Source organism: Lissotriton vulgaris, chromosome 4_1 (genome assembly GCF_964263255.1).
Source record: "Lissotriton vulgaris chromosome 4_1, aLisVul1.2, whole genome shotgun sequence".
Taxonomy (NCBI): Eukaryota; Metazoa; Chordata; class Amphibia; order Caudata; family Salamandridae; genus Lissotriton; species Lissotriton vulgaris.
Window position 1 is genome coordinate 1,262,788,647 of NC_141691.1, and position 24,062 is coordinate 1,262,812,708.

Consider the following 24,062-nt stretch of genomic DNA (forward strand, 5'->3'; position numbering starts at 1 on the left):
CATGAACAGATACCAACAGTTGCAACTTTCTGATTCTAGTTCCTATTTTTATTTTTACTGCAGATACACTCTTTTGGAGACATTCTGCAAAAAAACTAGCCACCTTCAGAAATATAAACCACAAGTTTAACTGGGTCCAGATATGGAACCTCTAAGGTATAGATAAACTAGTAGAGGTTTGTGCCACACCACATATTTACACTCCACATACTACTACCCAACACCACATGATTCAACGCCACTTAATTACACTCGACTCAATACTACATACATACATCCTATACAAATCCACTCCATGACACATAACAATCCACATAAATATACTTCACACCATGCCACATAAATCCCACCCAACATAATTTCACTCAGTGACACACAGTTCCAGACCTCACAATTCAAAGCCACACAATTCCATTCCACACCACATAATTCCACACCAAACTACATAAATCCACTCTACAAGACAATTCCACTACACACCACATATATCCAATCCACAACATGGAATTCCACATCAAGCCACAAAATACCACCCACATAATTCCACTCCACTACATGCCACTCCATGACACCCAATACCACTCTACATAATTACACTCCATGACACACAATTCTACACCACATAATTCCAGTACACTTGATACTACATGATTACTATCCACATAATTCCACTGCACACCATGCCACATCAAGTCAAGTCAAATCCACTTTATTAGATTATTTTAAAATCATAAAAGTATGCTATTCAATCACATGATAAAATCAGAGATACAAAAATATTTAAAAATTACTTTACATAGATGTACAATTCATATATACAAAACACACAGTGTTGGCGAATTGATAATTAATCATTATAACTTACAAATTATACACGATAGTCAGTGACAAAACAAATTTGCAAACAAGATTTTAGCTTCATTTGTATTCTCAATTAGTCGGTGGAAATAATTTCGGTTTATGATGTTACATTTTCCAAGGATGTTTGCCCTAATGATCTAAGTTTTTTGTTACGGATGGAAGCTACCAGGAAATTTGCTACCCCAAACATGACAACGGGGCATTCCATTAGTTGTAGATAAAGTAGTGCAGGTTTTACTTGCACGAGCCCCCTATTTGTTAGCAATGGGGTAATAAACTTTTTCCTTCCTCCCATATAGTATGGGCAAAAAAACACAAAGTGCATCGTGTCCTGATATGAGTGATCGTAACACTTGCAAGGAGCTGCTTCCTCTGGTTTGCACCACTCTTTGAAGATTCCCAATAACAAGTGCGACTGATTGAATCGAAATTTAGTGAGCAACCATCGGTGAAAGGGTTTGGTAACAGTTGACAAGTACGGTTGAATGGACAATGACAATATCAACATATAATGAGCCCTCACTGTTGGTTTACTAAGTTCTGTTGCTTCACGGTCCAATTCTCTAGATTTAAAAAAAATTGTTTTTACCCAGTTGATGTCGGCCTTAGTTAGACTTTCGGGGTTGGAGTAAATCTCTGGGCATCCTAGATAGTTAGATGTTGATTTAATAAAGGACAGCCATTGTAAATCCACGCCACACAATTCAACAACAAATAAATATTTCCAATCCACACCACATACATCCATGCCACTCCATAACACATGGCTAAAAGTCATTGACATTGACAACGGTGATGACTCTCAAATTGCAGAGACCGATTAGCCTTGTCAATGTTTTGCAAATTGCTCCAGTTTCCTTTCACTGGAAAGCAGGTAGTCCATTGGCCTACAGCAAGATGGTCTAAAAATAGAAATACACAATGTTTACACAGTAAGCATTCTAAAAGTCAGCCAGTCTAGCTTCTTACTGAAAGTTTCTATTGATTGACTGGTGAGGTTGTGTGTGTGTGACTCTGTGAAAGGCAGAGTGAAAAAGTTGAAAAACATTCTACTGGTGGAAGAATAAATGCATGACCATATGGTTGGGAGCATGGATAAAAGCTTGAGTAAGATCAACATTGTAAGTAGGCCTGGGCAGAGTTAGCGGAGTTCTCCTGCATTAAACTCTGCAAAGTGACTGAAAATCTCCGCTGCGCTACGCAAAGTACCGCAAGCGGCAGAGTGCATTAGGTCGTGCAATTCGTGCTGATTTTTAGTGCCGGCCGTTTGTCCCGCTCTGGAAAATCAGCATGAATGGCATTATGTGCTGTGCAAGAGGGCGCTGTTCTTTCTACCGCTCAAGTAGATTTTCTACTCGAGCAGCAGCTTCTTCAACCTGAACGGATGGTTTCTCAATGCAAGCAGTCGAGACCATCCGTGACAGCCCATGTTAAGAAATCTCACTAGGAGGTGGTCTAGCGTTGGATTTTTCTAACTTGAGCTCTTTGACTTGACTTTGGCAAGTGCAAGTGAGGAAAAAACTCAGTACCACATTGCAGAACAGAGTTTTTCAGAACTCTGTGTGCTTTGCAGAGTGGAAAAAAACTCCATAAACTCTGTGAACGGACCAGAGTTCACAGCCTAGGCCTAGTTGTAAGCAGCCATTCATCCACCGATTCAAAATATGATTCTGTTGGTTGCAAACTAATGTTTTATGAAAGCTTTAAGGCGGCAGATGTAAGGAATTTGTAGTCCTTGTCATTGCTATAGCCTCAATATCCAAATAATAGGGATATATGAGAAGGCATGACTAGCAAGAATACACAAAAAATGTGTGATTGTAGACTTCTGTAGTAAAGTGAATATAATGTTACCATTGCATTGTCTACCTGTTTTGTCAGCTGTTTGTTAATTAAAGAAGTAGTTTTGTCCTATGTGCAGATATAACATGTATAGAAATGTCAGTTTTTATGAACTCAGGTACCAGTAATTCATCTGCTAGATAGCAATTATAGATACCCCAAGCCACCTTATCATGACCAATGTGAAATTTAGCCCTGTATCTTGCTCGTCTATAGTAAACCAATCCATATTTCATGCTGTCAAGGGCCTAGAATTATTGTCTCATCATGAGAAATGTTAAAATGTTGTATACTTGTAAAGCGCACAGATGCCCCAGCAAAGGGGCGTCCCGGCGCTGTATACCGCTGGGGAACCCATCCTGGCTTTTCCTGTGAGATGGTCCCTTCTGGGCATCTCCAAGGTGAAGACAAGCATCCCCGGCGCTGATGGGGCCGTTAGTAGAGATTAAGCAAGCTATTGCCCAGATTGCTGAGTGGGACCCATGGTTGAAGTAGGCACCGAGGCAAGAATGATCGAGTCCGCTGATCATGGCCCAAGACCCTGCCGCGTCAGGAATCGAACCCTGGTCCCGGGCCGACCTCTGCTTCCGGGTCTGCCGCCTCTAACCAGTGAGCCACAGCACTCCACAGAAAGAGAGCGTTGAGGCACACAAGCAAGGTTTATGGGTGAAATTAGAGTCTGACTAGACTGATAGGCTCACATTTGGATTTTTCAGTCATCTTTTTGTTGCCAAATAAATTCCTATGACTATGACAAGTCTAAATGTATCTTGTTAAAACTTTTTCAGAATGTGGCCTGTAGAGTTCTTGACTATGATAATAATGGAGGCTTTTTATGGATCAGGGTTACCAGGTATACGAAGCCCTGCGGGGCCAATATAAATGGCACATGTAAAACAAACTGTTCTATCTTTGGGTGAGCTTTAGGTCAGGGTGAATCCATTTTTTCTCTGAAGGGGACAGTAATCTTGGACAAGTGCCAGCCAGGTCTGGTACAGCTAATAGGATGCAATCAATTTATATAGAAACAGAATTTCTCCACAAACCTGTTTATTTGCCACATTGTCCATATTTATTACATATGATACTCTACAACAGAGCACACAACGTGGGGAGCAGAAGCATAGGTGTTGAGCACCTCCTAAACCTCTGGTCAGAAGTTATATTACAGAGTTAGAATTCACCTAAGAGACTCTGTCATAGTGTAGATATAATATGATGTGAATCCCACATTGCGCAAAACTCTGAACGCAGACCCTAATATACATATCATTCTCTGCTGGAACAGCTTTTATGTCTGAGATTCCAGACCACATATTTTCTTTAAGTTGTAAGAGGCCAGGCATTCCAGGAAAAAGCCTTATTGGCCACATTTGCTACATTTTTTGTTTTAATTCCATTTTACTGTTAACTAGTGAATTGGAATCTTAAGAGTTAAGATTCCTGTACTGGTCTCTGTATCAATATATGGAGTTTCAACACGTTTGGTGAAGTTTGATTTGAAACAGGGCCTTGTTGTGCAATATTAAAAGACATGGAGGAGTGTGGCTCAATGGTTAGAGCGGCAGACCCTGATGCAGAGTTCTGGTCCGGGACCAGGGTTCAATTCCTGCCTCGGCGGGTCTTGGGCTCATAATTCCTCGGACCTGATTTCTCGCCTCGGTGCCTATTCTAATCATGGGTCCCACGCTGCAACTCTGGGCAATAGCTTGCTTAACCTCCACACCGGCCCCAACAGCGCTGTGGATGCCTGGCTTCACCCTGGGGGTGCCCAGGAGTGGACACTTCACAGGGAAAGCCAGGAGGGGTTCCACAGCGGTATGAGTAATAGCGCCAGGAAACCGCTTGGTGACAGTGCGCTCTACAAATACCTTTACATTTACATTCCCTGGCCTTGGTAGTGACTGTGTGGTTCTGTGAGTAGGTATGTATGTGGCTGTGTGAAGGGCTGTATGAGTGTGAGAGTTGGTGTGTGAGTGGTTTTGTGGGTGTAAGAGTGGCTGTACGGGTGTGTGAGTGGTTGTGTAGGTGTGTACGTGGGTGAGTGCATCTGTGAGTGGGTTTGTGAGGGAGTATCTGTATGGGAGTGTGAGAGGCTGTGGGGTGTGTTAGTGGTGTGTGGGTGAGTGACGGGGTCTATGGGTGTGTGAGTGGCTGTGTAGGTGCATGAGTGGATGTCTGAGTGATTGTGTGAGTGGCTGTGTGTATCTGTGAGTAGGTATGAGAGTGGTTTTGTGAGCGGGTGAATGTGTGTGTGAATGGCTGTATGAGTGAGTGGTTGTGTGGGTTCTTGAGAGGGTGTGTGAGTGTTTTTGTGGGACTCTAAGTGAGTGTTTGTATGGGTGTGTGAGTGTTTTTTTATGGGTACATAAGTGAGTGTGTGAGTGGATGTGTGATTGTGTGTGAGAGTTTGTGTGGGTGTATGACTTGGTGTGCGTGGACTGACTTTATATGTATGTGAGTGGGTGTGTGAGTCATTGTGTAGTTGGTTAAGTGGGCATGTGAGTGTGTGAGTGAGTGACTGGGTCTGTGAATGGGTGTGAGTGGTCTTGTGGGTGTGTGGGTGGGAGTGTGAGTGACTGTACAGGTGTGTGAGTGGGTGGGTAAGTGGGTGTGTGAGTGGATGTGTGAGTGGTTTTGTGGATCTGTGAGTGGGTGTGTGAGAGGCTATACAGGTGTGTGAGTGGGTGTGTGGATGGTTGTATGTGTGTATAAGTAGGCGTGAGAGTGTGTGAGTGGCTGTGTGGGTCTGTGAGTGGGTGTGAGTGTATGTGAGTGGATGTGTGGGTGTGTAAGTGGGGTGTGAGTCCTGATACACAAAATGGCAGCCACCACTTTACTTTCAGGTTGCAACTAGCCAATCATGGCATTGCTGTTGGCGTGGGGCTCTAGATATACAGAAATGTTTTTACTTTAATAACTCCAAAATTACTGACCAGATTTATGCAAAATTTAAAAAGCACTATTCCTGGACCAAGTTCTAGCTTTCTGCTAAATCTGGTGAAATTCAATGCAGTAGTTCGGGCTGTAGTTGTGTCTGAAATCCCAGTGGTAAATTATTTGGCGAAAAGCGTTTTGGGACCCGCCCTTGTTCATGGCCCCCACTTGATGGATCACCCCAAAACTTTCTAGACGGGAGCTGAGTTGACTTGCAAACTAGCTTAGAAAAGTTTGTGAAGATTCCTCAAACTGCGCCAAACTTATGAGCAAAACAAAAAATGCTCTGCCTATGGAAACTTTGTCCTAATTATAACTACCTACTGGCAACAGCCAGTAAGTAACACATATATATATATTTACTGTGCTTTCATTTCAAGAATCACAACACCTCCACCCCTCGGCAAGAAGAAGGAAAGAAATGTGTTTCGGTAGAAGCCTTTGACCGGACCATAGAGTCAACCCTTATGGAGAGTTTCTTATAGTCAGAGTGAGACACACTCCTCCCACCCAAGTGACAATAACTAAAAACACTAGAATGTCCACAATAAACACAAATATGCCCTGTTATGTTACGTTATGTTAAAATCATTTATAGAACGCACTTACACCAATCGGTTTCATGGCGCAATGGACGGGATGCAGCAGTAGAGTGGTGACAGACGCTTACTCATATGCCTGAGAGAACAGGAGAGTTTTAAGGAGAGTTCTGAACTGGGTGTAGGAGATTACTGATCTGAATTACGTGGGGAGGGATTTCAAGAATTGAGGGGCCAGGAGGGAGAATCTAAGACCACCATGTTTTTTCCATTTAAAAGTGGGAATGGTGAGCAGGTTCAGGTGGGAGGAACGAAGTTCGCGAGAAGGGGTTTAACGATGTATTAAGGAAGACATAAATGCCAGGCCGTGGCCAGCCAGGGCTTTGAAGATAGTACACCCCAGTCTAAATGCACAGTGTTTGGCCACCGGGAGCCAGTGAAGGCTCTTCATCAAAGGGCGGACTTGTTGGTGTCTGGGTTGATGGAAAATTAGTCTAGCTGCTTGGTTTTGAACCAGTTGCAGGCGATGGGGCTGGTATGCTGGGATGCCAACATGGAGTGAGTTGGCATAATCCTTGGAACTCTATTGGCATAATCAACGCAGGAAATGACCAGGGCCAGAAAGACTAAAGTTAAAGCTTCGGTGGCTAAGAATCTACAGATTTTCCGGATTCTTCGTAGGTGGATGAAGCAGGATGATACCACAGCACCAATCTGGGATTTCATGGGCAGGTCTTTGCTTATTATGACCCCTAGGCTTTTTACGGATTCAGCTGGACAAGGAGGATTGCCTAGGAGAGGAGGCAAGAAGTTAGAGTTCCAAGGATCGGAAGTGCCTCCGGTCAAGGTCAGCTCCTTCTTGTCAGGGATGAGCTTTAGTTGGCTGGCACACATCCAGTCGCTAATGAGGTTCATGGTGGATTGAAAGTTGGAAATTGAGGTGGTAGAAGAGTCAATATCAAACACCAGCTGAAGATCATCGGCATAGTTGAAAGCGGCAACTTTACAATTGCTTAAAGACCAGATCAGGGGTGACATATATACATTTCAAAGAAGGGGTGAAAGAGAGGAACCCCGCAGGTTAGCCTAACCTTCTCAGCCGAGAAGTTGGCGAGACCGACTGCCTGGAATCAGTTGCCCAAGAAGGAGGAGATCCGCCTCAGGGCCAGTCCCTGGATGCCAGCATTGCTGACACAGTCAATCAGGAGATCATGATAGACTGTGTCGAAGGCATACGACTAATACAGTAGTACCAGAGCCTGGGTGATGTTTTCATCGGCCCCCTTCCTAAGTTCGTCCATGACTGCTAGGATGACTAGCTCTGTAGAGTGTGCTAGTCTAAATCCTGCTAGCTGAGGGTCAAGAAATTGTGAATGTTCAAAAAAAGAGCTAAGGCAGTTACAATTTTACTAAGGTAGGGGAGTAACAAAATAGGGCGGAAGTTGCTCAGTATCGAGCGGTCAGCGTTGGGTTTCTTCAAGATGGGGACAATTTCGGCGAGTTTAAAAGTGTAGGGGACAGTGCTTTGTCTGAGCGAATTTTTACATGTTTAGCCCATGCTCACACTGTAATAGAGTATTTCATTCAAATTCTTTCTAGCAGAAATACATTGAAGCATACCTCATGTTGAAATGCATATGAGTACTTATTCTTCTTTCATTTACCCCAAGCATGATGACTTTGGGGTTATTAAATGTTATTCCTCCTGAAAATGCAATGTTTTTGAAAATTGAGACATCACAACAAAAAGAACAACAATTCAATTTATGACACATAGGGAGTTAATCTTTGTTGGGGATTTGCTGATATTTCTTAATCTTGTAAATTTGAAGTTTTCTAATTAGGGATTATGATATATTTAATAGATCTGTATAACAATAATACTGGCTTGATCCTAGGTAAAGTAGCCAAGTTAAAGTGCTCATGCTTATGTGCCACACTCTTCCTCCCCTCACTCTACCTATATATGGATTGTCTATAGCAGGCAATATTAATGAAGCCCTATCTTCATAAAGTGATCATTGACTTACACTCCATAATAGAGTTCCTGAGTAATTGTGCAAACGAGAAATAAAATGCAGGAGGGAAATTCAAAATTGTCATGAAGTGCTGGTGTTTTTTCACTCCTACCATTCTTCAGATCTAATCAGAGGTCAACATTGCATCAGTTACATAACTGATAGCAACTTGTTAATGTAAAGTAAATATGTTCCTGATTTTGGTTCACATAAAAACAGTGTAAATTAAAGTATGTGCAACAAAATATTCAAATCTACATCCAAACCAATTCAATAGAAAGTGCCAACCTCTCCCTGCATAAAGTTGTTGTTATTGTTGCAGCCATTTGCTTGTGTGACGTCCAAGCCCGTCCCTCCAATCACGCTCCCGCCTCCCAGCTGAGCCTGCCTCCCACTGATAGTATAGGCCGACCACTCCCCCTCCGAAAGCTGTGACCGTCCTGACTCGTGCAGATCCGGTTGCTCCCCTCTGTCCTCCTGGGTATCGTAGCGCTTTTCCTACGCTGCTTGTGGTCTGTGCATTCATCCTGCCACATTATCATTGCTTAGCGCTGCTTTGCTGCTTTGTCATTTATTTTACTGTGTTGAAGTTCGTAGCGCCGCTGTTTACCTTGAAAGTGCTCTGCTCATAGCGCTACTTTGTGACCCCTCACAGCGTTCACCACTGAGCCATTTTAGCTGTAAATTAAATTGTTAGCAATAGCGCTCCACTGCTCGCCCCAACCTCTCCCTGCATAAAGTTGTTGTTATTGTTGCAGCCATTTGCTTGTGTGACGTCCAAGCCCGTCCCTCCAATCACGCTCCTGCCTCCCAGCTGAGCCTGCCTCGCCCCTCCCCTCCCACTATCCTCATATGACAGAAGCATTTGCGTGCAGCGTTCACGCGCAGCGATCGCGCCCCATTCGCGCCGAAGGTGCGCCAAAGGTAAGCCCGTCTACGCCCGTCCGCGCCTGGACCGCGCCCAGCGCCAGACCCCCTGGCCCCTGTACCCCCCACCCCACCCGCATCTCATACGACGCCTCCACCCTCTTAGCCCTAAACCCCGGCCGACTCCCCAACTGCGTCCAAGCCGCTCCCGGACACATCCATGGACCCTTCTCCTGCTACTCCTGCAAGTTCGACGGCACCAAGAACGACTTCTCATCCACGAACACAAATCAGATACCTGACACCAACCACCTACAATGCATCCTGCTCAACACCCGCTCAGTCCACAGGCACGCCATCGACCTCTGGAATATACTAGACACCATCTCTCCAGATGTCGCCTTCATAACAGAAACATGGATGAACACCTCTTCTGCCCCTGACATCACCATTGCCATCCCGGAAGGCTATAAGATCATCCGTAAGGACCGCACCGACCAAACAGGAGGAGGCATCGCTATCGTCCATAAGAAATCCATCCGCATCTCAACCAGCTCAGACGTCAATCTCGCCAACACTGAATACCTTCACTTCCAGATCCACACCGACCCCAACACCACACTCAGAGGCACCCTCCTCTACAGGCCACCAGGACCCCGTGCACAATTTAGTGAGGACATCACGGACTTCATCACCCCAAAACGCCCTCCCCTCCGAGGATTACATTCTTTTGGGAGACCTCAACTTTCACCTTGAAAAGAACAACGACCGCAACACCACCACCCTTCTAGACAATCTCGCCAACCTCGGACTTAAACAACTTGCCACTACCCCCACCCACATCGCAGGTCACACACTCGATCCTATCTTCACCTCCAGCAAACATGTCTCCTTCAGCCACACCACAGATCTCCTTTGGACGGACCACAGCTGCGTTCACTTTACCTACAACAAGACCACAACCAACAACCATCCTCAACCCACTCTGCGAAGAAACTGGAACAAAATCACCATCGACCAGATCTCCTCATCGCTTCTTCAAACCCCCCTGCCCACTCCTCAAACCCCGACCAAGCAGCCATTAACCTCACCCAATGGCTATCCAACAGCGCCGACATCCTAGCACCGTTGAAAAAACGTCAAATCAAACTAGGCAACAAGAAGGCCTCCTGGTTCAACGATGATCTTAAGAAATCTAAGAAACTATGTCGCTCCCTTGAGAAGGCCTGGAAAAAAGACCCAAACACCAGCACCAAGGACGCCTTCAAAAACGCCACCCGTATACACCACCAACTGATCAGGAATGCCAAGAAAGCCGCTTTCAAGGACCGACTAGATAGCAACGCCCATAACAGCAAGGAATTATTCAACATCATCAAGGAATTTACCAACCCCTCAGCCAACTCCAACGACATCACCCCCTCTCAAGCCCTCTGCGACTCCCTAGCCTCATTCTTCCACAACAAGATTGCAGACATCCACAACAGCTTCGACAACCGACCCAAAGACCATCCCACCCAACCCTCTGCAGGACCCCCACCCCCCTTGAACATCCTCAATGACTGGAACCCAATCTCCACTGAGGACACCATCCGCCTGATGAACTCTATCCACTCAGGATCCCCCACAGACCCATGCCCTCACCACATCTTTAACAAAGCAGACTCCATTATAGCACCGCACCTCCGAGACGTCATCAACTGCTCCCTCAACTCCGCCACCTTCCCGGAAAGTTGGAAACATGCCGAACTCAGCGCCCTTCTGAAGAAACCCACAGCTGACCCCACCGAACTCAAAAACTACCGCCCCATCTCGCTCCTTCCATTCCCGGCCAAAGTCATCGAGAAAGCTGTCAACAACCAGCTCGCCGCCTTCCTCGAAACCAACAAATCCCTCGACTCCTCACAGTCCAGCTTCCGAGCCAAACACAGCACTGAGACCGCACTTATCGCAGCAACAGACGACATTCGAACTCTGCTAGACAACGGAGACACAGTCGCCCTCATCCTCCTCGACCTCTCCGCAGCCTTTGACACAGTTTATCATAGCACCTTAATACAACGCCTCAGAAACATCGGAATCCAAGGAAAAGCACTGGAATGGATCACCTCGTTCCTTGCCGGAAGAACTCAGAGAGTCCGCCTTCCACCATTCAAATCGGAAGCTACCGAAGTCATCTGCGGCGTGCCACAAGGATCTTCACTCAGTCCCACCCTCTTCAACGTATACATGAGCCCCCTCGCGGCTATCGCACGCCAACACAACCTCAACATCATCTCCTATGCCGATGACACTCAACTGATACTATTACTCACCAAAGACCCTACACCGCCAGAACCAACCTACATGAAGGAATGAAAGAAGTAGCCGAGTGGATGAAGCACAGCCGTCTAAAACTGAACTCTGACAAAACTGAAGTCCTTATCCTTGGTACCTCCCCCTCCGCCTGGGATGACTGGTGGCCTGAGGCCCTTGGAAAAGCACCCATCCCGACGGACCACGCACGGAACTTAGGTGTCATCCTGGACTCCTCACTCTCTATGAACAGACAAGTCAACGCCGTCTCATCTTCTTGCTTCAATATTCTTCGCATGCTCAAAAAAACATTTCGCTGGATCCCCATCGAAACTAGAAAAACGGTCACCCACGCACTGGTCACGAGCCGCCTGGACTACGGAAACACCCTATACGCCGGTACCACCGCAAAACTCCAGAAAAAACTCCAACGCATCCAGAACGCCTCAGCCAGACTCATACTAGACATCCCGCGTAAAGACCACATCTCTGGACACCTGAAAAACCTCCACTGGCTCCCCGTTAACAAGAGGATTACTTTCCGCCTCCTAACCCACGCACACAAAGCACTCTACGAACTTGGACCCGAATGCCTCAACTCACGACTTTCCTTCTACACCCCCTCCCGCCAGCTACGCTCCTCCCACCAAGCCCTTGCTGCTGTACCTCGCATCAACAAAACCACCATGGGAGGAAGATCCTTCTCCTACCTGGCAGCTAAAACCTGGAACTCACTTCCCACTCACCTTCGCCTCACTCAGAACCACCTTACATTCAGAAAGCAACTTAAAACCTGGATATTCGACAAGTAATTCCCCACCCTTCCTCAAGCGCCTTGAGACCCTCTGGGTATGTAGCGCGCTATATAAATCACTTGACTTGACTTGACTTGACTTGACTTGACTTGACTCCAACCTGAGACAGAAATCGATTTAGATCTGATTATGTATTTCAGTTCAAGATAGTGTCACAAAGATTAACATGTAGTTCCATATCCAGATTGAGTCCCCGTGGGATTTATTTTCCACTCAATATATTTAACTTTGATTCAGCTCTCTTCAACACCATCTCCCGATTTCCTCCTCTAGGCTTCTTGATAACAAGCTGGATTCCGTAATAGCTTAAACCATCTCTATTTCCATCAAGTACTTCCCAAATGTATTTTTATCATCGATTCAGCAACTAAGGTCATGCCTACTATGATCTAATTCACACTCAAATAATATATGCAAACATCAATTGATCAAATACAATTATCTGCTATATTTTAAGCAATTGTAATTTAGGGAAATCGCTCACATTTGGGTAGATATTTCCAAGACATTTAAAGACCTCTCAAACACAATTTTAGGTTCTTCAATTGCAGTTACTTCTGATATCATCCATAATCACCCCTAGTATTACTGACTCTAATACTATTAAGAGGAAAGACAACAGTATTTTTTAAATGATCAACAGAATGCTATGTCCATGTAAGAGGTGAGTATGACCTGCCTCAGTAATTTCTTAAGAGCATTGTCAGATGAGATCCTCTGCATTTACTACACCTCCTCTTCTGTATGTGGATCATGCACCTCTAATTGTTTTGTTGGTTTTACATTTTAGCAACCATAGCATTTCAGGTGTGTTAATACATTGCTCGAGGAGGCAGTACAAATTGAATTTTTTTTCAATGTTACATGGTAGGATCTTTGCCAGTTATGGATCTAAATGTGTAAAACTGGAATATGGGATTTAGAAAAGAAGAAAAGAAGACAATATAGGACAAAAATTTAATTTAACCACAAGTCACAGCTCCTCGATGTTTCTAGAGAATGAGCTCACCAGGGTTGGACTGCTTCCTTTGGAAATTGTAAGTAAGGAATCCCTGATCATTGTTGGTCCTGGGACCCCCAGTCCCTCTTTTTTGGCCCTTCTAATGATTGCTATTTTCGCTTACACACAACGTTTTGATGATGCCACTAGCCAGATGGAGCTCGAACGGGGCTTCATCACCTTCCACAACATTCCTAGTTGTCCTTTAGACAGTAGCATAGTGAGATCCGAAAACTTACATTAAGATTTCAGGTGTCTGGAATGGTACAACAGTTCTACTTTGGTTCAATTAAGCCGAGTCCTGCCTGTCAACCTGATCAGCCTATTCATGACAAGTTCCCAGTATCCCCTTATATCTGTGCAGGTCCATACCATGTGAAAGAAAAAAGCATCTTTCTTCCCACACTTGGTGAGTGCCTGGTTGGATTGGGTATAGTTGTTTCAACCATTTGGCGTTAAGCATGTCTGCTGCAGAAAATTAAACTGAATATATTTAGAGCAGACATTCCTAGAGACTCTGGCTACTAACTCCCTTGAGTCAACACATTCTACATCAGGCAGGGGTATCTGGATGACTGCCTCCCATCTTGCCTTGAGTCCTTCCGATGACAAGGAAGCACTCTCATTAATGGTCTTGTAGATGATTGTGATAGCTATGTACCCTTTGCTCATACTTCCTGGAGTGTTTTGTCAGTGTATGGCTCCTCGCCTTAATATCCCCAGCATAATGAAAATTATATTAACCAATTAGTTGCAGTTTGAAAATTGACCCGCTGGTAAATTGTTGGTTGAGCAGAAATCCGCAAATGTCATGAGTATGTCTTTTATGTGTAGTTGGCCAGTCTGAGTAATTCATGTCTCTGAACAGCGGTTTGGAGGTTTTGACCTAAAATCACTCCCAGTGCAGCTGCTGACTACAGTGGCATATCCTTTAAAGGTTGTAGGCCCAGCATGTTTAAGCCATTATCATCAACTCTGGCAGCTGGAGTTTCATGTGTGGCACGGCGCCCCACATTACAGATGCAGTTGCTATTGGCGCCAGTGCTTGAGCCATATACGTTGCCTCTAATGTAGGGGGTATCACAAATCCCTCACTACCCGTTGGTCTGTGAGGTAATAGCCCTCAAGATCAGGGACTACTGGCCCTTGCCTCCCTTTTGGTATTTCAATTTATTTCATGGCCAACAGCTTATCCTCATTTCTCCATATGATGTTTGATAGTAGAGTGTCTGCATCTCCAAAGAATTTTGCTGGAAGGGATATAGTTTTTATCACAACATAATAGAGTTGTCGTGGAAGCTATGTCAGCTTTGTTAATGTTACTCTGCTAAAAACAGACATTAGGAGGTATTTCCAGAACAGTGCCAAACCTCAGAGTGCAGATATTATTCTCCCTTATTTGCAGTCTATCACCGCGCTTGACTCTCTGTAGATAGATATTTAAAAGTGTGTAGTGTCCACTACAAACCACCCTTGGTCACATATAACAGAGTTTATGTTATGGTGTCCCCTAATGTCAATAGGCAGGACATGACTCAGTTCATTAAGAGTCCTGACCGCAACTCAAACATGATAAACATTTGTAGAAGGTTTTCAATTCTACCCAATGACATTTATAGGAGCACATTGTTGGCATAAAGTGCTACTTTATGGGTAGTGTGGAATAGTGATATCTCTTTGCAGTCTGGTGTTCTTTGTACCCACCTAGCCCACGGTTCTATGACCAGTATTGAGACCAAAGGTGATAAGGGACTTGTGCTACGTTGTATCAGTCAACTATTCAATTCTGTCTCTTCCATCTTTACCCTTGCCATCCAGAGAGCTAGAGCAACCTCAGCCATGTTTAATCTTTTCCCTGAATTGAATATACCTCACGGTAATATATTCCCAATTGATAGAGGAAACCCTTTTTTGCTGTCTATTGAGGCCATTGTGGAAGCCAGAATATCCTCAGGGAGATCACTGAATATGTGAACAAGTTGTGAGCAAGGAGAAGTACTTCTGTCAAGGACAAAGCCAGATTGATCTAGGTGCACCAGCAATGGGAGGACCAATCACAGCCTGATCACCAGCACGTTCCCCAGTAGTTACCAGTCACTGTTTAGCAGGGATAGGGGGTGGCATGAAGCAACATCAAATTTATCTTTGTCCAGTTTAGGCACCACCACTATTAGCGCTTCCTTGGTCATCAGGTAAAGAAACACCCCTAATCTTTGGGGCTATTATATAATTCTAGCAGGCGTGGTACAATCAATGGTGTGTATTTGATATAGATTTCAGTCCGTAGACAGTCTGGGCCTGGTGGTTTGCCCCATTCAGTAATAGGATGGTATTTTAAATTTGCCATCTGTAACTGGGACAACTACTCCACTGGGCTGGGCTCCCTTTAGGAATATCCTTATGCCTTCAGCTAGTCCCGCCGGTGGGGCAATGTATAAAAGTGAATAACGGTAACAATAGATCTTGTTGATCTCCACTATCGCTCTTTCCATCCGAGGGCGTTAAGGGATAATCTCCCAGTGGGTCAGTTTTTGCGGTATAGGCGCAACTGCTCGACAACTGAGTCCTTCTTAGAGGAGTCTGAGGGTTTGGTCACAAAACTCAAGGAAAGGGATTACCCTGCCAAAGTGATCAAACAGGCTCGGAAAAGAGCGTTCAATACGCCCAGGGAGGCCTTACTCGAGAGGAATGTAAGGGAACGCCAGGTGTGTCTCGCCATTGTAACAACGTTTGATCCTTTGTCCACCAGGATGCGCCAAATCATCAGAAAGCACTGGTCCATTTTAGACACAGCATCGGGTAAAATGCCCATCCCTCGCTTTGCTTTTAAACGGGCATCTAATCTACGGGATAAGTTGGTCCATAGCCGTGCTCCCGTGAAATCACAGTAAGGTACTCTCCCCACAGGACATCATCCTTGTGGGTGTTGTTCGGTGTGTGATTTGACTAATGCTACTAAAAGCGTCATTCTGCATGATGGTAGAACTTGGCATTTGAATCATTTCAGCAATTGTAACATGCCCCATGTTATTTACAGGCTGACATGTAGCTGTGGTATTACATCGGACTCACCTCACGTAAAGCAAAAATCCGCATCCAGGAACACATCAGCACCCTCAAGGCCAAAAAACGTACCACCTTTCATTGAACAGGGCCATGGTCATAGGGATTTCAAGTGGACCATCCTGGAAAAAGTTGTCGGGGAAACGCACAACATTGAAGCCATTTTGGCCCCGAAGGAAGCCAAATGGATTTTTCTGAGAAAGCGGAGCGTGATGGGCTTAATGACAGCATTGAGTGGAATAAAGTGAGGAGGCGCTGAACAGTCCTTTTATCGGATGTTGACACACGAGTTGAATGATTTGGCACCACCATCATTGTGCCTTTTCTTTTACCATGGTTGTGATAATGGGCATTACTAATGATATAGAAATTGTCCCCCCCTCTCTGCACTCATTTCGAGCTGTCAAAATCGCAACCATATGGATTTACTAACACATCCGAGGCTGTCTTATATATATGGGGTTCTCCTACCAGAGTAGTTCCTTCTACATCCCTTGAGCAAAGTTATGTTTTATTGCCTTTTGTGCTGTTAGATCTTACATTGTGGCTTATCTCCCCCTAGCCTGTGTTATTGGACGCTCTAATTATAACTTGATACAAATGTGGGCTTTCTGTTTTATAACATTACTCACAACGTTTTTCTCCCCTGTGTTATGGGACTTTTGAATTGAAACTTTATGCAATAACTATTTCCCATCCCAAAATGGCCGTGTGACGTTTAGGCACGCAGCGCGTTCTGCGTCATTATGCACACGTGACCCCAGCTTACTGGTATAAGCAGAGACTCTAGCTGCATTCCCGATCGGGAGCGTTTTGGACTGAGCATAGCCGGTAGCGGTAAGGCAGATTGTGGGGAGGGCTTCTATGATGATGCCGTTGCTTTCAGGCTCACAGCGGGAGCGGGTTGTACCAACCGAGATTATGGAACATATGCTGTATGGGTGTTGAGCTGCGTATACCCGGGGAGTTTGTACATTTGAACATGTTCTCTCCACTTTTCAAACGGCCCCGAATAGCGTCTCTAAAGATTTTTAAAGGTTTTTAAAGGTTGCATCACCGGCAGTAAGGCAAGGCAATACATACTGCCAAACCATTCTGTGACATCAGGATGGGCACTTTTCGACACAATGCAGGGCACGTGTTTAGATAATGCGATCAGCGCTCCCCTTGCATTTATGTGCGTTTTATATGTTGCAGGTCGCCACAATACAAATTGCACCACCTGTGAGCGCATGATCATGTGACACGCTGCTTAAAGTCACTGATGGTTGCTGGTATGCAGCAATTGGGCAGCCATCAGGTAACATTATATTCATGTTTCTCAATTGGGCCGTTGTGTGTGTATTGGTTGAAATTCTGGCAGTTACACACTGATGACTCCTACTGTCTTTCCGCTGTGTTGTATTTGTGTATGTTTTTTTTAATTTTACTACCGGTTGAGTGAACTGAGGAAAACAAAACTTGAATTCAGAACCCCGACTTTGCCCTGATAAATTTGCTGAAGTAATAGCAATGAAACATGTCGGCATCATTCGAACATGGTATAATTTGAACCATTTTTTAATTTGGACTACTTGCAGCAGCAGAATAAAGTTATTACAGCCAGCAAGTGGTTCCACTTTTTAGCAGCGGTGGCCATTTCTCGCCATGTGGCCATTGCAGGGGTTTAGGTGCACACACTCACTTTATTACCTTTGATATAGTTGAGTGGATAGTTAGTTTGTTCATATACACAACACTTTTTATGAGTTGGCATCTCACCTTCACAATTACTTTGTTGTTTTTTCTCTGTTTAGTCACTACAAGGAGAGAGCGACCAATGATGAGAAGTGGGTAAACTGGCAATCTCATGCCAGGAACCCCCTCGGGTGTTACTACCGTGAGGCGCTTTCTCTTTGTTTTCAAATTTTTTCACTCTTCTTTCACCTGTCGGAATTAGATTAGACCGTAGTAAATTTTGTAGTATATACACCACGACCTGCAGACTAGTGTTAAGTAAACACATTGAGTTTTGGAGTATGACTGCGCATCTCTGCTCCAGGTCTTTTTGACGTGTTGGTGTCTGTTGGAGGAGGTACTTATTGTTGAACACAGATCTCCCTCTGTGTGCCTTTAATTATCCCTTGATGTTATGTATCAGTGTCATGGGTGAACTATAAAGATTACGTTTGACAATTCTTGCAAGTAAGCAAAGGAGCAAGCAGAACCAGGGTAGATGTGTGTTGAACATCAATATTTACCATCAAGTACATATAGAGCTAGTATTTAGTCCCAGTTCTGAATACTAGTAATTGTTAAATCACTTCCTGGGTCAATTTAGTAACTAAATCAGATGCAGCATTAGAGGGGTGTTAGGTTGTACTGTAACCTAAGACGTGGAAGGAGGTCGTGGGATCTGGACCATCAAGGTAGGTTCTGGCGTGGTGAGTCTTTTGGCATTTCCTAACCACAGACATATCTGTGTTGTTCACAGGTGTAGAAAGAGCGAGCGGCAGGAGCTTGAAGCACTGTCTGAAAAGGATTTTCTGAGGTTCCATAGGATGTGGGCAAATCACCTAACCTTCCTCGTGCCCATGGACAGCGCCTGGGTACCTTTACGAGTGATAAGCTGTGCTACATAAATCTACAAATTACAATTAAGGTTTGAATGTAGGCGCTTCCTGAATGAGATAACTCTTCCTCTTGTTTGTCTTCAGGCTCCTGGGATACAGAAGAGGTCTGCTAAGTAGTCAGGTAATCTTTGAGGTAGTGCTTTGTAGGTAAACAAAACATAATTTTAACTTGACTATTGCCTGTAGTGGGAGCCAATGTAATTCTCTCCAGATTGGAAAGATGCGGTTGACCTTTTAATTTCCCTAATGAGGATCTCTATGGAGTAGAAAACATCCCACGTTCTTTCATAATTTTGAGATAATTTTGAGATTAGCAGGAATCATTACTAGTTCTAAGTAACGTTTTCAACCAAGAACCACTTAGCGCTATTTAATGGGATAATTGTTGAGGCTCAGCATGGCTCGGGGACGAAAGTCGTCACCCCACGTCTCCTGCATCAGCAGAGGTCATGGGAGTTTATGGGTGTGATGGCGCATGCAGTCTAGCCGCGGTTGTGTAGACAAGAACACAATACGATTTAAAGATAACCGGGAGCCCATTAAACATCCACACAATTACTCACTGAGTGGCGTTCATGTTCCAGGTGCAAATGAAAGCAGGAAACGACTTTCAATTCAAACGGCACGTTTTACAGTTGTTTCCTGAAACAAAAAACATCTGTGCATCAATGAAAGAGGCAAATTAAGGTACTTGCTAACAAGCCATTCCTAATTTACAGAACATTAAGTTTGGGTTTTAAAACAATTTGTTTGAGAACATGAACGGTTTAACTTTTTTATCCAAGCCTCACACGCACCATTATAGTTATTTATTTATTTATTCATGCACTTATTTTTTATAGTGGCTTCCATAGCGTGAACTCCTCCTGCCTGGGTTTCCGAGCTCTGGGTAAGACTTTTAGTATAACAAGCACAGAAGAAGCATATCGACAGTGGAACAACAGTTAGAGAGCAGCAATAACTGACCGGATTATCTGACTGGGATACAGCAAACGTGTAATACAGAGGTCTTCAAACTTTTTGATGTCAGACCCCTTTGTCATACATTTTTAGGCGTAAGGAACCCCTCCTGACAACAATTTCTAGAACCTGGAACTCCTCATCATCGACAACTATTGACAGCCATAAACACCCCCAATTCCCACAGCAAATAATTTTTACAATGGGGAAGAATATTAAACAGTGTTTAGCAAACCAAAGGTTAGTGAGTGTGGGGGTGTAGTCAAAGGTATAGCTAAAAACAAAGGGCCTCATTTATGAGGAATTGGTGTAGGGCAGCGTTGTCCTATGCCAATGTGAAAGGGAGGGAATGCACGGAATTTATGAAATACAGTGCATTCCTATCCTTTTCCCTTGCGTTGGTGCACAAATTGCTGCCTAGCAGCAACATATATTTACAACAAGGGGTGGTGAGGGACAGAGTCTCTGAATTAAGCAGAAAGCTCTCACCCAGTCAAGAGATCAGGGCTAGATCCAACACCGTTTTTTAGCTCACTGCACCATCCCAGTTTCAGAACCTGGCTGTATGCAAATTAGTCTGTTCCTGTCCCAGTGCATGATGGGAACAGGGCAAACCAAACTACAAAAGCCAATTCTTACACTGGGAAGGAAACAAGCTCCCGGGGACCGGTTTCTGGCATTACAGCCGTCTTCGGCCCGGTTTGCTTGAATCCTGATGGTGCAATGAGCAAGGGTCTCACATCTGAGAATACCCTTCCACGCTTAGGGTGGACAAAAATATTTACAACAAGGGGTGGTGAGGGACAGAGTCTCTGAATTAAGCAGAAAGCTCTCACCCAGTCAAGAGATCAGGGTATACTCAGACATGAGTCCCTTTCTCACTGCACCATCAGGATTCAAGCAAGCCGGGCCGAAGACGGCTGAAATGCCAGAAACCGGTCCCCGGTAGCTTGTCTCCTTTCTGGTGAAGAATTGGCTTGGTAGTTTAGTCTGCCCTGTTCCCATGATGCACTGGGCCAGGGACAGACTGATTTGCATATAGCCAGGTTCTGAACTGGGATGGTGCAGTGAGATAAATAACGGTGATGGATCATGCCCTGATCTTTAGACTGGGTAAGAGTGGTCTGCTTAATTCAGACACTCTGTTCATCACCACCCCCTTTTCTGAATCGATTTTGGCCACTATAGGTGTGGCAGGGTATACTCAGACATGAGTCCCTTTCTCACTGCTCCATCAGGATTCAAGCAAGCCGGGCCGAAGACGGCTGAAATGCCAGAAACCGGTCCCCGGTAGCTTGTCTCCTTTCTGGTGAAGAATTGGCTTGGTAGTTTAGTCTGCCCTGTTCCCATGATGCACTGGGCCAGGGACAGACTGATTTGCATATAGCCAGGTTCTGAACTGGGATGGTGCAGTGAGATAAATAACGGTGATGGATCATGCCCTGATCTTTTGACTGGGTAAGAGTGGTCTGCTTAATTCAGACACTCTGTTCATCACCACCCCCTTTTCTGAATCGATTTTGGCCACTATAGGTGTGGCAGGGTATACTCAGACATGAGTCCCTTTCTCACTGCTCCATCAGGATTCAAGCAAGCCGGGCCGAAGACGGCTGAAATGCCAGAAACCGGTCCCCGGTAGCTTGTCCCCTTTCTGGTGAAGAATTGGCTTGGTAGTTTAGTCTGCCCTGTTCCCATGATGCACTGGGCCAGGGACAGACTGATTTGCATATAGCCAGGTTCTGAGCTGGGATGGGGCAGTGAGATAAATAACGGTGATGGATCAAGCCCTGATCTTTGGACTGGGTAAGAGTGGTCTGCTCAATTCAGACACTCTGTTCATCACCACCCCCTTTTCTGAATCGTTTTTGGCCACTATAGGTGTGGCAGGGTATACTCAGACATGAGTCCCTTTCTCACTGCTCCATCAGGATTCAAGCAAGCCGGGCCGAAGACGGCTGAAATGCCAGAAACCGGTCCCCGGTAGCTTGTCTCCTTTCTGGTGAAAAATTGGCTTGGTAGTTTAGTCTGCCCTGTTCCCATGATGCACTGGGCCAGGGACAGACTGATTTGCATATAGCCAGGTTCTGAGCTGGGATGGGGCAGTGAGATAAATAACGGTGATGGATCAAGCCCTGATCTTTGGACTGGGTAAGAGTGGTCTGCTCAATTCAGACACTCTGTTCATCACCACCCCCTTTTCTGAATCGTTTTTGGCCACTATAGGTGTGGCAGGGTATACTCAGACATGAGTCCCTTTCTCACTGCTCCATCAGGATTCAAGCAAGCCGGGCCGAAGACGGCTGAAATGCCAGAAACCGGTCCCCGGTAGCTTGTCTCCTTTCTGGTGAAGAATTGGCTTGGTAGTTTAGTCTGCCCTGTTCCCATGATGCACTGGGCCAGGGACAGACTGATTTGCATATAGCCAGGTTCTGAGCTGGGATGGGGCAGTGAGATAAATAACGGTGATGGATCAAGCCCTGATCTTTGGACTGGGTAAGAGTGGTCTGCTCAATTCAGACACTCTGTTCATCACCACCCCCTTTTCTGAATCGTTTTTGGCCACTATAGGTGTGGCAGTGTATACTCAGACATGAGTCCCTTTCTCACTGCTCCATCAGGATTCAAGCAAGCCGGGCCGAAGACGGCTGAAATGCCAGAAACCGGTCCCCGGTAGCTTGTCTCCTTTCTGGTGAAGAATTGGCTTGGTAGTTTAGTCTGCCCTGTTCCCATGATGCACTGGGCCAGGGACAGACTGATTTGCATATAGCCAGGTTCTGAGCTGGGATGGGGCAGTGAGATAAATAACGGTGATGGATCAAGCCCTGATCTTTGGACTGGGTAAGAGTGGTCTGCTCAATTCAGACACTCTGTTCATCACAACCCCCTTTTCTGAATCTAGCAGCAACATAGGCAGGATTGTTTTTGTGAATAAATGAATGAATGAATGAATGAACATTTCTAAAGCGTGTGGTTACCCGAGGGCATGCCAGCGCTAACAGTGGCTCCAACTTACACTAGGAGCAGATCAAGGAAAAAGAAAAGTTTTCAGCTGTTTTCGGAAGTTCAAATAGTGTGACTCAAGCAGAATGTGATGAGGGAGGTAGTTCCAAAGCTTGGCAGTGGTATATGAAAAAACGTGAGCGTCTAATTTTTGGGACTGCAATCAGGCGTTTATTGTCAGATCTCAAAGCCCTATTGGGAAGGTAGGATTGAATCATAGAGCAAATCATTGTGCACATCGCCTTCAACTGGATTCTCTCTTGAATTGGAAGACAGTGCAGGATCGTGAGAGCAGGTTTAGCCGAAAGGCATTTGGGGATGTTCAATAACAGGCAGGCTGCACAATTTTGCACAGTTTGTAGTCTTTTAGTCGTGACCTGAGGGGCTCCTAAGTACACGGCATTGGTATAGTCCAGCTGTGACAAAATTAATGCTTTAACTAGCAGTCGTTTGGCAATGAAAGGTAGCAATGGGATCCTTCCTTCACAAAAACAATCCCAAGTGGCGTTTTCCTCTTTCTATGTGAGCTGCAGAATGCAGCACACATGGAAAGAAGAAAAAATGAGGAGAAATGAAAACACTTCTCCTCGTTACGTCTCCACTGGGGAGGCGTTCGCTTTTGGAGATGCCCCAGGTTAACGTGATTTTGTAAATATGGGGCAGCATCAAAATCCATGGGTGTTGCGTGGGAACCCCCACGCAAAGCCCATGGAACACCTCCTTGACGCAGATTAGGGCAACACAGTGACTTGCGCTGCTATGTCTTACTCCTTATCTATGAGGCCATGCAGGGTGACTTTGCACCACCTCATAAGTGTAGTTGAAACACATGTGCCACAAGAGCATCTAAAAAAGTGATGCTCTGGCAATGCAAGCCTCTCATAAATAAGCACCAAATATCCTGTACGTTTTTTTTAGGTCTTTCACCATCAGATATCTACATATAAAATAATGGGCAGCGTAAATGAAAATATAATTTAAAAAGTGTGAAATGCACTGTGGTACACTATGAAACCTCTATTAGTTAATGCACTGCTGAGGTCTGTGTGTAACCAGAGAGCCACATAATTAAATTTGAATGCTGCACTGGAGAATAATGACTTTTGTATTTTAGTGCTATGGGGCCACAGCCTGTGATGGGAAGCACTGCGAATATGTAAGTCATTATTTTATATTTGCATACACACAGTGTAAGATAGAATGTGGCAAATGTGCAAATAGTTTTATGATAAAATGGTGCTTCCAAAATGTAG

The 24,062-nt window shown here is 44.9% G+C and overlaps 1 protein-coding gene across 3 annotated transcripts in view; it reads right to left on the reverse strand.

The window, feature by feature from the left end:
• LOC147723120 (rho GTPase-activating protein 28-like) overlaps positions 1 to 24,062 on the reverse strand; it is a 1,353,671-nt gene that overhangs the window by 857,381 nt on the left and 472,228 nt on the right. For all 3 annotated transcript variants that reach the window (XM_086965471.1, XM_086965470.1, XM_086965472.1), the window contains one exon: positions 19,413 to 19,491. In XM_086965471.1, coding sequence (XP_086821597.1) covers positions 19,413 to 19,426 — 14 coding nt within the window. In that variant the 5' untranslated portion in view covers positions 19,427 to 19,491. The remainder of the gene's footprint in view (positions 1 to 19,412; positions 19,492 to 24,062) is intronic.